General features: G+C 37.6%; 1 protein-coding gene across 3 annotated transcripts in view; it reads right to left on the bottom strand.

The window, feature by feature from the left end:
• The window catches only part of USP32 (ubiquitin specific peptidase 32), a 213,257-nt gene that overhangs the window by 46,789 nt on the left and 149,457 nt on the right, over positions 1-17,011 (bottom strand). For all 3 annotated transcript variants that reach the window (XM_036120979.2, XM_036120978.2, XM_078064134.1), the window contains one exon: positions 9,286-9,388. In XM_036120979.2, the coding sequence (XP_035976872.2) occupies positions 9,286-9,388 (103 nt within the window). The remainder of the gene's footprint in view (positions 1-9,285; positions 9,389-17,011) is intronic.

Genomic DNA, 17,011 nt, shown 5'->3' on the forward strand with positions numbered 1-17,011 from the left:
GCAATAGCACAGTGGGGGCTTTAGTTTCTTTTAATGCAATTAGAGCATCCCTAATTTTAGCCCAGAGAGACACTGGATCAACATTTTATTTGATGCTTTCTCCTCTTTATCTATAAGCCAGGTGAATACTATCCATCTGTAGATCCTTCAGAAGCCAGCTCTGAAGAAATTTCAGTGCCTTTAACTGAAAGAGTGGCAAGAAGAATGAGAATAAAACCTAGGTTCCTTTCTACAGACCAATTCACTTTTGGGATTAAATTTTTTAAAATATCAAGTGTTAAAACTTCAAACAATTCAGAAGCATATGGATTCTTTATAACAGATCCTAATGTTGGCATCTTCTGTCAATAAGTTTCCTAAAGTATGGGAAAGGTACCAGATTATTCTGGTTATTAAATAACCTAGTTCACAGTGAAAAAGTTATTCCCTATCAATTCTCTCTCAATCCTCTAATTACTTCAAGGAAAGGGTCCCCATTTGGTACTAATGTGCTAATTTTTTTTTTTAATGTGCTAATCTAATACTTGATCTGCTAATGTAACACTTGATCATTTCTCTTTTTAACAGAGAACAGACCTTAATACTAGTCTTCAAAGGGCAATACTATTTAGCTGGAATTTGGTATTTTCACTGAATTTATTTTTATTTTGACCTTTTATTTCTGGAGTGTGACACTGACTTTTTATTTAAGATACTGATATAAAGTTTATTTTTTTAAAATACATTTATTTACATAAAAATGATAAAGTTATTTAAATAAACATATTAAGCAAATAATTTTATGGGCATTATATGGCAAAATATGATGGCCATAGTACACAAATGACTAAAAACTAGGAATCTACATTAAATATGGATTTTGGGCCATTAGGATTTTATTTTATTTTTTTAAGTAAGCTCTATGCCCAACATGGGGCTTGAACTCATGACCCGGAGAGCAACAGTCGCATGCTCTACCGACTGAACCAGCCAGGCGCCCCCATCAGTATTTTAAATTAGACTATGCACCAAAGAAGTCAAAATTGTATGGACAACAGAACAAAAATTACCTATGGCCAAAGAAGCTGAAATGTAAATTAGGCTTGAGTAGTTTATATTATTAATCCTATGTTTGGCTTTCAGTGTGTGATATTGATCGTCTCACAGCTTTTCTGATATCGAGTCCATACCAACGAAAATGGATTCAATTTAAATTAAGTTTCAAAATAAATTTTCAGTAAACAAGATGACTTATTTATATTAACTCAATCTTTTTTTTTTTTTTTCAATTGTGCTTTCTGATTTATTTGGTCTGGAGCAGAACAGGCATTTCTCTTCTTTCTTTTTTTGTAAGGGCCTTTATATGATCCCACTACGCAGTCAAAATTGATAACCACTGCCCTAGTGAGGATTTGTTTTCATAATGTGCTCCAAACACTGAGAGTATAGTAGTAACTGATTTCTTACTGAATGTACTACTTGCTCTGGAACTTGCTTTTTAGAAAGATTCAGATCTTAATGAACTTTTGGGTCATTTGCTTCTTTCCTATAAAGATGGAGTAAAACTAATAAGATAGCCATTTTGAAAGAATAACTTGAAAAATTAAAGTCTTCTCCCAGGTCACTTCATTATCCTCCAGAAAAATCACTTTATTTTTGCTACAAGTGTTCTTGAACTTAAATGTTGTCCACATAACTATCATGTGGACTTGACAGGCAACTCTTTAAAATTTATATTCAGGGGCGCCTGGGTGGCTCAGTCGTTAAGCGTCTGCCTTCGGCTCAGGTCATGATTCCAGGTCCTGGGATCGAGCCCCGCATCGGGCTCCCTGCTCCGCGGGAGGCCTGCTTCTCTCTCTCCCACTCCCCCTGCTTGTGTTCCCTCTCTCGCTGTCTCTCTCTCTCTGTCAAATAAATAAATAAAAATATTAAAAATAAAATAAAATAAAATAAAATTTATATTCAATTCTCTATTCCATTTAAGTTTGTTTATGCACTATAACTTACTTTTAAAAAATATGTATTAATAAATTTTGAGGAAGATTGGGTCTCCTTTAATTCCACGTGAGTAAAAAATTTCTTCAAGCTTTCCTCTGAGTTTGACATTTTTTTATTATTTTTAATTTTTTTATTAACATATAATGTATTATTTGTTTCAGGGATACCGGTCTGTGATTCATCAGTCTTACACAATTCACAGCGCTCACCATAGTAGATACCCTCCCCAATGTCCATCACCAGCCACCCCATCCCTCCTACCCCCTGCACTCCAGCAATCCTCAGTTTGTTTCCTGAGATTAAGAGTCTCTTATGTATACCACATCTTCTTTATCCATTCATCTGTCGATGGACATCTTGGCTCTTTCCATAGTTTGGCTATTGTGGACATTGCTGCTATAAACATCGGGGTGCATGTACACCTTCGGATCCCTACATTTGTATCTTTGGGGTAAATACACAGTACTGCAATTGCTGGGTCGTATGGTAGCTCTATTTTCAACTTTCTGAGGATCAGAGAAAGACATGTATCATACAATCTCACTGATATGAGGAATTCTTAATCTCAGGAAACAAACTGAGGGTCGCTGGAGTGGTGGGGGGTGGGAGGGATGGGGTGGCTGGATGATAGACATTGGGGAGGGTATGTGCTATGGTGAGTGCTGTGAATTGTGTAAGACTGTTGAATCACAGACCCATACCTCTGAAACAAATAATATATTATATATATATATTTTTAAAGATTTTATTTATTTATTTGACAGAGAGACAGCGAGAGAGGGAACACAAGCAGGGGGAGTGGGAGAAGGAGAAGCAGGCTCTCCTCTGAGCAGGGAGCCCGATGCAGGGCTCGATCCCAGGACCCTGGGATCATGACCTGAGCCGAAGGCAGACACTTAACGACTGAGCCACCCAGGCGCCCCAATACGTTATATGTTTAAAAAAAAAAAAAAAAAAGAAGATAGCAGGAAGGGAAAAATGAAGGGGGGATATCGGAGTGGGAGATGAACCATGAGAGACTATGGACTCTGAGAAACAAACTGAGGGTTCTAGAGGGGAAGAGGGTGGGGGGATGGGTTAGCCTGGTAATGGGTATTAAAGAGGGCATGTACTGAATGGAGCACTGGGTGTTATACGCAAACAATGAATCATGGAACACTACATCAAAAACTAATGATGTAATGTATGGTGATTAACATAACATAATAAAATTAAAAAAAAAAAGAGTCTCTTATGGTTTGTCTCCCTCTCTGGTTTTGTCTTGTTTCATTTTTCTGAGTTTGACATTTAACAGAATTTCAAAGAGAAATATTTGGAATTGTATTTAAAATTTTTTTTAAAAGATGTATTTATTTATTTGAGAGAGAGAGAGAGAGAGAGAGCTGCACAAGTGGAGGAGGGGGAAAGGGTCAGAGGGAGAGGGAGAAGCAGACTCCCAGCTGAGCAGAGAGCCCAACTCAGGGCTCGGTCCCAGGACCCCAGATTATGACCTGAGCTGAGGGCAGGCACTTAATCGACGGAGCCACCCAGCCCCCAGGCTTTGGAAATCTCATATATAGCTTATACTTCTAAAGAAAATTTACATGAAACCATTCTTATTTCTTTTCTGAACAACTTCGTCTTTAGGATGAAATCTATAGATATCACTGGTAAGAAAACGGGGTGATAAAAATATTACCAGGCATTAAATCTGTTAGAGTTTTACAATAATTCAGCAGCAGAATAATTGTAATAGCTTATCAGAGACTACAAGCTTTCACCAGTGACTGCACACTATACTATATACTTTTAACATGGCGCAGTGAATGATACCCTTTTTAGATAGAGAATAAAGGCTTTTCTTCACTTATTTTCCAATGTTCCAACTACAGTGGTCTATCTTCTCACTGTCTGGCTTGCTTTTCTATTCTAGGAATCTACTGCTCTCAGTGTCAGGCACTGTCTGAAACTGTCACCATCACTCAGGTTCTTCTTCCCCCTTCTCTGCCCTATTTTTCAGGTCATTGCTTCCACCCTTGGCTTTTAGTGAAATTGTCAACATTTTCAGTTGACTAATCTTATGACTACTTTCCTTCTACATGTTAAACAAACCAATGATGGTCACATACATAGCCACTGGCTCTCAGTGTTATTTCCCGTTGCTCCAGGAAATTTTTCCCCTTAAATGTCAAAGAGTCTTGTTTTGTTTTTACTGACTTCTGCTTCTGGAACTATTAGCAACTATCCTGTGTTTTCAGAAGATAGGTCTCTAGGTAGGTCAAGTTTCACTGATGGTGAAAAATTTCCTCCTTCTCTGAGTCAATGATTCCTAAATTGCTATGTGGCACTTTAATATAAGATAATTCTATTTTGAGCATGTCATGATTTCTTTTGAGTTTTATGAGTGGTTAATGATGTTCCAAAATAAGGGTCAGGATTCACTTTCTTCTCTCAGTGATGATGCTACTTTTTTCTATATATATGACTACTACAAGTATTAAAGAACTTAAACAACTACTAGTTATGCCAATTTTACATTTCATTAGTCTGCAATGCTGGTTTTTGAAAAATGGAAGATAGTATGGAGTAATGGAAAAAGTACTAAGGTAGGAGTCAAGAGACCTGAACTCTAGAAATCTAGATCAGGTAATAAAGTAATTGCCCAATACAACTCTGTGCAATTACAAAACCTAAAGGGCCCTTAGAGGCTTTGTTTGTAAATTTAGAAAAGAGAAGTGCTTAAAGTGCTTTCTAACTCCAAAGTCACATAACAACCAATAATACATAACAAACAGTAAAATCTGTAATTGAGTAGTAAGAGCTGCTCCCTCAGTTCTCAAACAGGAGGGAAGACAAAAATATATACAATGATGACAAACAGAAAAGATTTCACCATTTCTCCCCATTTACATTCGTACAAAAGGAGATTTCACATGGTAGAAAAAACTTTGGCTCATTAAAGAAGGAACAGATCTCATGAGCAGATCAAATATTCAAGCTCAAGTCAATCATTCATATCTGAGGCAAACCACTTCTGAGAAAGGATTGTTTATTTTTCCTGCTCCCTTAGTCTCTATTTAGGCACGCTACTGTCTGAAAGATACAGTCTGCCCTCACAGACAATTAGTAATTCACATAAGCAAATATGCCATTTTATGAAGAGACATTAACTAAAGCTAACTGATACCTTATTAGGTGGGCAGACTAAGCCCAGAAGAAATTATCCAACACATTAAAAACACCAATTTATTTTTCTTAAATAAAGCATTTGCCAAAATTGCCATATATACTGAAAAGGCAAATGTAAATCACTAATTACTACTGCTACTGCTTTGCTAAAACCACTGCTAGTATTACTACCATTACTTCCTCTAACTTTACATAGGGTCCTACTTGCCAGTCTTGGGGCTAAGTGCTTCACATATGTTAATTTAATTCTTTGTAACAACACTATTGAAATAGGTATCATTATTAACCCTGTTGTTTGTATGAGGAAACTGAGGCAGAGAAAGGCTAAGTAACTTGTTCAAGGTCATACCACAAGTAGCAGGACCAGGACTCTAACACAGGGAGTACAAGCTCACTACTATTATCCTATAGTGTTTTCTCAGACTATTAGCTAATACTTATTAAGTACTTACTATGTGCCAGACACTGTTCTAAAACGCTTATCATGTATCAACTCCTTTTATCTTCATAACCTCCTGTGATGGAGGTAACTGTTCTTAATCTCATTTTACAGACAAGGCCCAGGATGTCACTTTTTAATTTAATTTAATTTTATTTATTTTTTTTAAAGACTTTATTTATTTATTTGAGAGAGAGAATGAGATAGAGCATGAGAGGGGGGAGGGTCAGAGGGAGAAGCAGACTCCCTGCTGAGCAGGGAGCCCGATGCGGGACTCGATCCCAGGACTCCAGGATCATGACCTGAGCCGAAGGCAGTCGCTTAACCAACTGAGCCACCCAGGCGCCCAGGATGTCACTTTTTTAAAAAGTGATTTGCATTTTTTTTTTTAAGATTTTATTTATTTGAGAGCGAGAGAGCATGAGCAGGGCAGAGGGAAAGAGAGAGAAGCAGGACTCCCTGCTGAGCTGGGAGCCTACACGGGGCTTGATCCCAGGACCCCAGTGAAATCAAGAGTCAGACACTTAACCGACTGAGCCACCCAGATGCCCCCAGCCAGTTTCATTTTTTTAAAGTCTGCATTTGACAGACACATACTAGACAGTAACACAGAATGCCACAGTGGAGAGAATATGATACTTAAGTGCAGACTTCCCCCTCCACATCTCTCCCTTACCACCCTCCACTAATTCTTTTAATGCAAGAAGGGTTATGGCAGGCAAGAGCAAATCAGGTTTGTGTTCTTGGCAGTGCACTTCTGCTTATAAGGGATGTGCTGTGAAGAACAAGACCTCTACCGTGTTCCTATAGGAAACAAAAAGTAATACTTCAAAACACAAAACGAGGGGGCGCCTGGGTGGCTCAGTCGTTAAGCGTCTGCCTTCGGCTCAGGTCATGATCCCAGGGTCCTGGGATCAAGCCCCGCATCGGGCTCCCTGCTCGCCGGGAGGCCTGCTTCTCCCTCTCCCACTCCCCCTGCTTGTGTTCCCTCTCTCGCTGTGTCTCTCTCTGTCAAATAAATAAATAAAATCTTTAAAAAAAAAAAAAACAACACACAAAACGAGGTTACACTTTGTGTCTGCAGCCAGTAAAATTATTAATAACCATTCATTCTAAGGCCAATCTAAGAATATAAAGGATAGAAAGCATTTCAAAATAGACTGGGATGCTTTACCCCAATGTTTTCATTTTCTACTTAACAATCACCATCATTATCATCATGTACCTACAAGATTTGAAGTCATTTGCCTACTTTTTTACTCCTTCAACAACATTGATTAATGTATTTTGTATGTGAAAACACAATATTAAACTCTGCAAAATAGAAAAAGAACCAAGCAGAATAATGAAGTCAATAATATAAACAGTCTACCAATATTCTGATAAATAAACAATGACAGAAAAAGACATATAGAAAAAAAATATGTTTATTTATTTATTCATTTATTTGACAGAGAGACAGTGAGAGAGGGAACACAAGCAGGGGGAGTGGGAGAGGGAGAAGCAGGCTCCCCCGCTGAGCAGGGAGCCCAATGCAGGGCTCGATCCCAGGACCCCGGGATCATGACCTGAGCCAAAGGCAGATGCTTAACAACTGAGCCACCCAGGCGAAAAAAAATATAAGTTGGGCACCTGGGTGGCTCAGTCGTTAAACGTTGGCCTTCTGCTCAGGTCATGATCCCGGGGTCCTGGGATCGAGCCCCACATCGGGCTACCTGCTCAGCGGGGAGCCTGCTTCTCCCTCTCCCACTCCCCCTGCTTGTGTTCCCTCTCTCACTGTGTCTCTGTCAAATAAATAAATAAAATCTTTAAAAAAAAGAAAAGAAAAAATATAAATTAAGTAATCAGGTTAGTGATCATTTGGTAACTAACAAGGATTCTATATTAATCAACTGGCTCTCTAAATACGGAGAAATTTGATTCCTGGCATTACTCTGAATCTTTTAATTCTGAAGAAAAATCCATTCTAAGTAAGATGAGAATATTCACTAATGAGAATTTTCCCTTTGAATTCTTTATTTGGAAAAATGGCAGATTATCATTTAGAAATTGAGTTCTAATGTAAGTCCTAAAATTAACTTTTTTATTTTTTTATTTTTTAAGATTTTATTTGAGACAGAATGAGAGAGAGAGCACATGAGAGGGGGGAGGGTCAGAGGGAGAAGCAGGCTCCCTGCCGAGCAGGGAGCCCGATGCGGGACTCGATCCAGGGACTCCAGGATCATGACCTGAGCCGAAGGCAGTCGCTTAACCAACTGAGCCACCCAGGCGCCCTAAAATTAACTTTTTTAAATAGAAAATCAATACTTCTCAGGAAACAACAGATGCTGGCGGGGATGTGGAAAAAGGGGAACCCTCCTACACTGTTGGTGGGAATGCAAGATGGTGCAACCACTCTGGAAAACAGTATGGAGGTTCTTCAAAAAGCTGAAAATAGAGCTACCATATGATCCAGCAATTGCACTAGTGGGTATTTACCCCAAAGATACAAATGTAGGGATCCGAAGGGGTACGTGCACCCCGATGTTTATAGCAGCAATGTCCACAATAGCCGAACTGTGGAAAGAGCCAAGATGTCCATCGACAGATGACTGGATAAAGGAAATGTGGTATATATATACAATGGAATATTATGCAGCCATCAAAAGGAATGAGATCTTGCCATTTGCAACAACATGGATGGAACTGGAGGGTGTTATGCTGAGTGAAATAAGTCAATCAAAGAAAGACATGTATCATATGACCTCACTGATATGAGGAATTCTTAATCTCAGGAAACAAACTGAGGGTTGCTGGAGTGGGGGGTGGGGTGGGAGGGATGGGGTGGCTGGGTGATAGACATTGGGGAGGGTATGTGCTATGATGAACGCTGTGAGTTGTGCAAGACTGTTGAATCACAGATCTGTACCTCTGAAACAAATAATGTAATATATGTTAAGAAAAAAAAAAAAGAAGATAGCAGGAGGGGAAGAATGAAGGAGGGGAAATCGGAGGGGGAGACGAACCATGAGAGACGATGGACTCTGAAAAACAAACTGAGGGTTCTAGAGGGGAGGGGGGTGGGGGGATGGGTTAGCCTGGTGATGGGTATTAAAGAGGGCACATTCTGCATGGAGCACTGGGTGTTATGCACAAACAATGAATCATGGAACACTACATCAAAAACTAATGATGTATGCCGATTAACATAACAATAAAATTTAAGAGAAAGAAAGAAAATCAATACTTCTTACCCAAGGGTCTTCAACATTTTGCCGAAAAAGGTGAACAAATGAAGGATAATGTAATTGATGTGGTTGAGACACCATTGGCTTAAAAGTTAGTCCTTAGGTTTGATCCCAGAACTTCCACCCAGTATTTAGGTTACCTTTAATGCCAGCCTCAGGTTCATCACAGGTAAAATGAGTTCATACCACCTTCCTCCCAGGGATACTGTGAGGATAACTGAGATATGTAAGGTGCATATGCATGCACCCCCATGTCCATTATTACCTTCCTCACAGAGTTGTTGCAAGGGAGGAAATTTATGTGGAAGTTTAAGCACAGGGCTTAGTCCGTAGAAGTATCACATAGGTATTCATTTCTTCCCCCTTCAAATCCTTATCTATATTGAAGCATTTTATTCCTGGTCAGTAGTCACACAAAGTCTGATGGAGTTGAAAATTCTATGAAATATGTAGATAAAGGGAAATCATACTCACATATTTGACATATTCTTTCCACTGCTGCCACCACTGCATGGAGATGATAAACCAATTGTGTCCTGGTTGCAGACCATACCTGCTCTCTCGTTCTAACCATCCTCTGTACATACAAAATAAATTCAGTACATCAAATGGTATATGAAACAGATGACCACACACACATCCAGAAGTTATCAGAAATTTTTACAAAGTAAAAACACGACACAGATATACTCGGGAGACTGCCATAGTTTCAATTAGTGAAACACCGATAAGTCAATTTCAGGAGTCTTAACACCACTATCAAGCTTCATACCTGATGTTTTAAAAAATAGTTTTATTGAGGAATAATTTACCTAACATAAAATTTACCTGAACTAAGAGTATAACTCAATGATTGTGGTAAATTTATCGACATGTGCAACTATCACCACAATCCAACAATCCAATTCTAGAACATTTCCATTACCCCCAAAAGCTATCCTGTGTCCACTTTTAGTCAATTCATGTTACCACCCTCAGCCCAGGAAACCACTAGTCTATCTTCTGTCTCTTACAAATTTCCCTTTTCTGAACATTTCATATAAATGGAATAATAGAACACATGGTCTTTTACATCTGGCCTCTTTGACTTACCATTTTTTTGAGGTTCACCTACGTTGTAGCAGATATCATTACTTTGTGCTTTGTTATTCCATTCCAAATACTATTTTTTTAAGAGATTTATTTACAGACAGAGAGAGTGAGCACGAGTGGGGGGGAGGGGCAGAGGGAGAGGTAGAGAGAGAATCTCAAGCAGACTCCCCACTGAGCACACAGCCTGACACAGGGCTCAATCCCAGGACCCAGAGATCATGACTGAGCCAAAATCAAGAGTCGCCTGGCTGCTTAACTGACTTGAGCCAAAAACTATTTATAATGCATCCCACAGGTAGGTATACACCACATTTTGTTTATCCATCTAACATCTGATACTTTGAAATTGGCAAGCTATTCTCCAAAGTGGCCGCACCATTTAACATTTCCATCAGTAATGTATAATGGTTCTAGTTTTTTCATATTCTTGGCAATGCTTGTTACTGTCTATCTTTTCTATCATAAACGTTCAAGTGGGTGTGAAGTGGCATCACATCGTGATTTTAAAGTCTGTTTTTATGAAGGAGAAATTCATAACATAAGGTGGTGGTTGCATATTTTGAATGTACTAATGCCATTGAATTGTATGCTTTAAAATAGTCACTTCTATGCTATGTGTATTTCTCCAAAACATTCTCATACATCCCAACTGAGTAGTTATTCATTAGGCGGTTAATTCCTATTACTACCTTCCCCGAGCCTTTGATAATCACCATTCTTTCTGTATCTATTCATTTACCTATTCTGGATATTTCATATAAAGGAAATCATTCAATGTGAACTTCTGTATTTGGCTTCTTTCATTTGTAAGGTTCATCCATGTTGTTGCATGCATGAGTACATGTACCATTCCTTCGTAAGGCTGAATAATTTTCCATAGTATGTATATATGACATTTTGTTTATCCATTCATCCACTGATGGCTATTTGGACAGTTTCCACTTACTGGCTAATGTGTATTGTGTTGCTATGAACATTTGTGTACAAACATTTGAGTTCCTGCTTTCAACTGTTTGGGGTATATATCTAGAAGTGGAATTGCCAGGTTACATGGTAGTTGAGGAACTACCAATTTTTTTGCATAGCAGTTACACCATTTTACATTTCCACCAGTGATGTTATTAGTGCCCCAATTTCTCCATAACCTCACAGAATTTATTATCCATTTTTAAAATTATAAACATCCTAGTAAATGCAAAGTAGAATCATTGTGGTTTTGAGTTGCATTTCCTTAATGACTAATGATTTTGAGCAACTTTTTATGTGCCTGATGACCATCTGTATGTCATCTCTGGAGAAATGTGTATTCAAGTCCCTTGCCCAGTTTTTAGTTTTCTTTTTGTTGGTGAGCTGTAGGAGTTCTGTATATATTCTGGTTACTTGACCTCTGGCAGATCTATGATTTACAAATATTATCTCCCATTTTGCAGGTTGTCTTTTTACTTTCTTGACAACGTCCTTCGATAAAAAGAAGTTTTAAATTTTAATGAGTCAAATTTATCTATTTTTTCTTTGGTTGCTTACACTTTTAGTGTCACGTACAAGAATTCAACTTAAAAGCCAAATCACTCTTGAAAAAATATTTTTCCGAGATATAGAATAAAAGTACCATTCTGCTTTTCTAGATTCCAAGATTTCTGATGAGAAACTTGCTGTTAATCTTATTGAGGATCTACTGTATGTGTAGCTTTTCTCTTGCTGCTTTTAAAATTTTCTCTGTCCCTAGGCTTCTGACCACCTGATTATAATGTGTCTTGGTGGGAGTCACTTAAGAGTTTTATCCTTCTTGGAGTTCAATGAGCTTTTTGAATGTTTAGGTTCACATCTTTTGTCAAATTTGGGGAGTTTGGGGCCATTATTTCTTCAAATATTCTGCCACTTTCCCTCCTCTCCTTCTGGGATTCCTATCATGTGTATGCCGATATGGTTGCTGCTATTTCATAGGTCTAGTAAGCTCTGTTCATTTCCCTTCATTCTTTTTTCTTTCTATTCCTCAGTCTCAATAGTTTCAACTGACCTATCTTTAGATTTTAACTTCTCTCAGCCAGGCTTTGGGTTCTCAGTGTACAAAAACAGTGTTAAAAAAAAAAACATTCCTAGCTTGCAGGCTGTATAAATCAGGTATTGGACCAAAGTTAGCCAATGGGACATAATATAATAATCCATGGCTTAACAATATAGCATGTGTACTTGAATATGTACTCTGCTGTTGTCGGGTGGTATTGTGCTGCTGGATGCACATGTATTTACAATTTTTATATCTTCCTGATGAATTAAAACTTTTATCATTATAAAATGTCTGCCTGTAATAATTCTTTGCCTAAAAAGCCATTTTTTCCTAATGTTGGTATATCCACTCCAGCTCTCTTATGGTTACTATGTGTCTGGTTATATCTATTTCATCATTTTACTTTCAACCTATTTGTGTCTTTGAATCTCAAGTATTTGGATTAAAAATATCAGTCTATCTTTATTTTTTTAAAGATTTTATTTATTTATTTGACAGACAGACATAGCAAGAGAGGGAACACAAGCAGAAGGACTGGTAGAGGGAGAAGCAGGCTTCCCACGGAGCAGGGAGCCCGATGTGGGACTCGATCCCAGGACCCTGGGATCATGACCTGAGCCGAAGGCAGAAGCTTAACGACTGAGCCACCCAGGCGCCCCAAAAATATCAGTCTATCTTTAGCTTTTGATAATTGTTTAATCCATTTATTTTTTTTTATTTAAATTTTTTTATTGTTATGTTAATCCCCATACATTACATCATTAGTAATCCATTTATATTTAAGGTAATTATTGATATGGATTTGTGCCTACCATTTTATTACTTGTTTTCTACTCATCTCAAGTATTTTTATTTGTTTTTCAATTCCTCCTTTACTTCCTTCTTTTGTGTTAAGTAGATTGTTTCCTACTATATCATTTTAATTATTTTTCTAAAGAAACTATATTTGGGATTATTTCTTACTGGTTGCTCTAGAGGTACAAAATAAAGCTTAACACATGCTCTTTCAGATTAATACTAATTTATTCCAGTAAATTATAGAAGCTGCTCAAATATAGTTCTACTTCCTATTCTTTTGGTTGTATTATTATCATCATGCATATGACATCTTTTTATGCTGTAAGAACAACATACTTTCAAATTATTGTCTCATGATTTTGTATTTTAAATTAAAAGGATGAAACAGAAAAACATATTTATACTGTCTTATTAAGTATGTAATTATGTTTACTGGTGCTCTATACTTCTTTGTATAGTTCAAATTATTGTTTGGGGTCACTTTGTTTTAGCATGAAGAAGTTCCTTCAGTATTTTAAGTATTTTAATCCTTCAGTATCTATGTGTTTACTAGCAATAGTGTTTATATAGGAATGTTTTCAAATTACCTTAATTTCTGAAGGATAGTTCTGCCGGATAAAGAATTCTGGGTTGACAGTTTCTCCCTTCAGCACTTTGAATATCATCCCACTGCCTACTGACCTCCATCATTTCTATAAAAAAATGGTCAGCCATTAATCTTATTGGGGTTGCCTTCTACAGAAGGAGTAACCTTTCTCTTCCTACTTTTAGGATCTTCTCTTTGTAGCTTTGAACAGTTTGTGATATGTTTAGATGTGGATCTCTGTTTTTAACCTCTTTGCAGTTCGCTGAGCTTCTTGGATTAACAACTTAAAGCAATTTTAGGAGGTTTGGCCATTATTTCACCAAATATTTTTTTCTGCTCCTTTCTCTCCTTTTGGGAATTCCATTATGTGTGTATTGATATAGTTGTCCCTGGTGTTCCACATATCTCAGGTTCTGTTCATTATTATTTTCTCTGTTCTTCATATTGGAAAAATCTATTTAATTATATTCTATTTTGCTGGTTATTTCTCTGTACCTCCAATCTGTTGCTGAGTCACTGTGGTGAATTTTCATTTATTATAATTTTCAACTCCAGAATTTCCATTTAGATCACTTTTAAAATTTCTATCTGTTGATATTTCATATTTGATTAGTTACTGTCATTATACTTTCCTTTAATTCTTTAAACAAAGCTTCCATTAGTAGTGAAAGCATTTACAATACTGCTTTGAAGTCTTTGTGTCCTAAGTCAATCTGGGGCTACCTCTATTAATGAGTGTCCCCACCACCACCACAGGTCACATTTTCCTATTTTGTTGCACGTTTCATCATCTTCTGTTACTGAGAACTGGACATATTTGATAATATATTTCACCAACTCTGGATTCTGATACTGCCTGTGTGTTTTGCCTTGTGACTTCCTGGACTAATTCTATAGAGTGTTTCCCCTGCAGTGTGAGGCTGTTCAGTTTTCTTCATTATTGGCTTCCTTGAGGACAGCATAACTTACTGGTCAGCCAACGACTGGTGAGGGGCTGTGCTGAAACTTTTTTTTTTTTTTTTTTTTTAAAGATTTTATTTATTTATTTGACAGACACAGCGAGAGAGGGAATACAAGCAGGGGGAGTGGGAGAGGGAGAAGCAGGCTTCCCGCGGAGCAGGGAGCCCGATGCGGGGCTCGATCCCAGGACCCTGGGATCATGACCTGAGCCGAAGGCAGACGCTTAACAACTGAGCCACCCAGGCGCCCCTGTGCTGAAACATCTTGAGCCAGTGACACTTACACCTTTTTCTTGATGCATCAGTTCAGTTTGGGAAATGATGCAAAGTTCAGGCAGGTTACAAAACTTCCTAGGTTTTTATTTTCTGCATGTGCAAGGCCTTACATTCAATCAGGAATTAATAGATAGCTAAGACCCTCTTTGGTTTCTGCTGAGCTTGTGCATAGCCTTGTATATATGAGCAGCCTTCCAGATCATTTGTGATATGGGGAAGTTTATCAATACATACTATGGTTGTCTTGTTCTCTGGATCTCTTTGTTAAACTTTTCACTGGTATCTCAGTTTGTTGCTTTCCTTAACCAGTATCTCAACCCCAAGCTAATGATGTTCCTTGACTATTTGCCACCATGATCACTGTCTGTTTGTTACAATTCTCTTAGGCAGGCATTCATCCCTGCTCTATTCCAAATCAAGTCAGCCCTGTCATCTCTGCCTTGGTAAAACTATCATGTTGGGTAGGAGGGAATGGGATCAGCCCTAGGTAAAATTACTATGGATTCCCATTATTCTTACCAAGGTTTAGTAGTTTTTCTTGAATAAATGCTTCTCAACTTGTTGAATACCTTAGGTCAGTTTCCAGAGTCCTGAAATAGCTGGCTGACAATTTTGTACAGTGTTATATTTTGTCCAGTTGCTTCTGAGGGAGAGGATTTGCTGAGCTCTTCACTCAGCAAAAGTAGGCAGAGCAGCAGAAGTCATGATACTAATTTTGAAACAAATTACTGACCCTTTATGTTAGAGACAAATATTTCTTTCACCTCATTGCTTATTTACCAACCTGATTCATCTTTTAAAAATCATCCTAAAAATTCAAATGAATTTTTAGAAGTGAAAATGGAGGTAAAATAAAACAAAACTCAAAAATCACAAATGAAATTAGTCAATTTGGAATCTAGAATTTAAAATTCAGATTTATTTAAAAATAAGGAATACAGGGGAGCCTGGGTGGCTCAGTTGTTAAGCGTCTGCCTTCAGCTCAGGTCATGATCCCAGGGTCCTGGGATCGAGCCCTACAACGGGCTCCCCGCTCAGCGGGAAACTTGCTTCTCCCTCTCCCATTCCCCCTGCTTGTGTTCCCTCTCTTGCTGTGTCTCTCTCTGTCAAATAAATAAATAAAATCTTTAAAAAATAAAAAAATAAAAAAATAAAAGTAAGGAATACAGAAAGCAGATCATTTGTTTTCAATGATGAAAAAAGTTCTAGACTTGATTCTGCCACTTCCATGCAATTTTTGGTAAGTTCCTCAACTTCTGTGAATCTCAGTTTCCTCTTTTATAAAATGGGATGGTGACATTAATTTAATGCAGTTAGTCTAGGGAACAGATGAAATAATGCAAGTAGAATAAAGTTCTATAAAAACATGAGATTATGCCAACATTATATTTTTAAATAGGGATGCTATAAGCATCTGCAAAATAATTAAGCCAAGAAATATATATACTGTGCTATATAGCTTTCCTTTAAAAAAAAATTTTTTTTTTAAATTTTATTTATTTGTCAGAGAGTGAGACAGACAGAGAGGAAGAGCAGAAGCAGGGGGAGTAGCAGGCAGAGGGAGAAGCAAGCCCCCCGCTGAGCAAGGAGCCCGATGTGGGACTTGATCCCAGCACCCTGGATCATGACCTGAGCCGAAGGCAGATGATTAACTGACTGAGCCACCCAGGCATCCCTCCTTTTTTTTTTTTAATCAACATTTCTTTTTTTTTAAGTTTTTATTTCATTATTATTATTATTTTTTTAAGGTTTTACTTATTTGACATAGAGAGAGAGAGAGAACAAGTAGGCAGAGAGGCAGGCAGAGGGAGAGGGAGAAGCAGGCTCCCCGCTGAGCAGGGAGCCCGATGTGGGACTCGATCCAGGACCCTGGGATCATGACCTGAGCCGAAGGCAGCAGCTTAACCGGCTGAGCCACCCAGGCGCCCCTAAGTTTTTATTTTAATATCAGTTAGTTAACATACAGTGTTATATTAGTTTCAGGTGTACAATATAGTGATTCAACAATTCCGTACATCACCTGGTGCTTATCTCAGTAGCATTCTTAGTATCTATGGTAAGTCATGCTGACTTCAGAAGATATTAGTATGTGATGAAATTAGACTGCAATATTGTAAGAAAAAAAAAAGCTACTGCAGCTACATAAAAGTCTTTCAGTATTTCTTTACAATATCTCATTTGTACACTTAAATATTTTTTAAAATTTTATTTTATGATAGCTAAAAATCAGAAAAAAATCAAGACAACATTGTCAACATATGAATATTATAAACAAGAATGAGTCTTCTGAACATGAAAATTAAAAAGACTACATGAGACAAGCGTTTTTATGAAAACAACATTTTAAAAAATGGATTTTGCTTAATTCTTTAAAAAAATAACCATTTTTTAAAAAAAATCCATTTTAAAAAGCTGGAAAATATACTTTGCTACTTCAATTAATCTGAACCTCAACTGGCATTCTTCTTTAAATGTTGACTA

This window comes from Halichoerus grypus, chromosome 2 (assembly GCF_964656455.1).
Source record: "Halichoerus grypus chromosome 2, mHalGry1.hap1.1, whole genome shotgun sequence".
In the NCBI taxonomy this organism is placed as follows: domain Eukaryota; kingdom Metazoa; phylum Chordata; class Mammalia; order Carnivora; family Phocidae; genus Halichoerus; species Halichoerus grypus.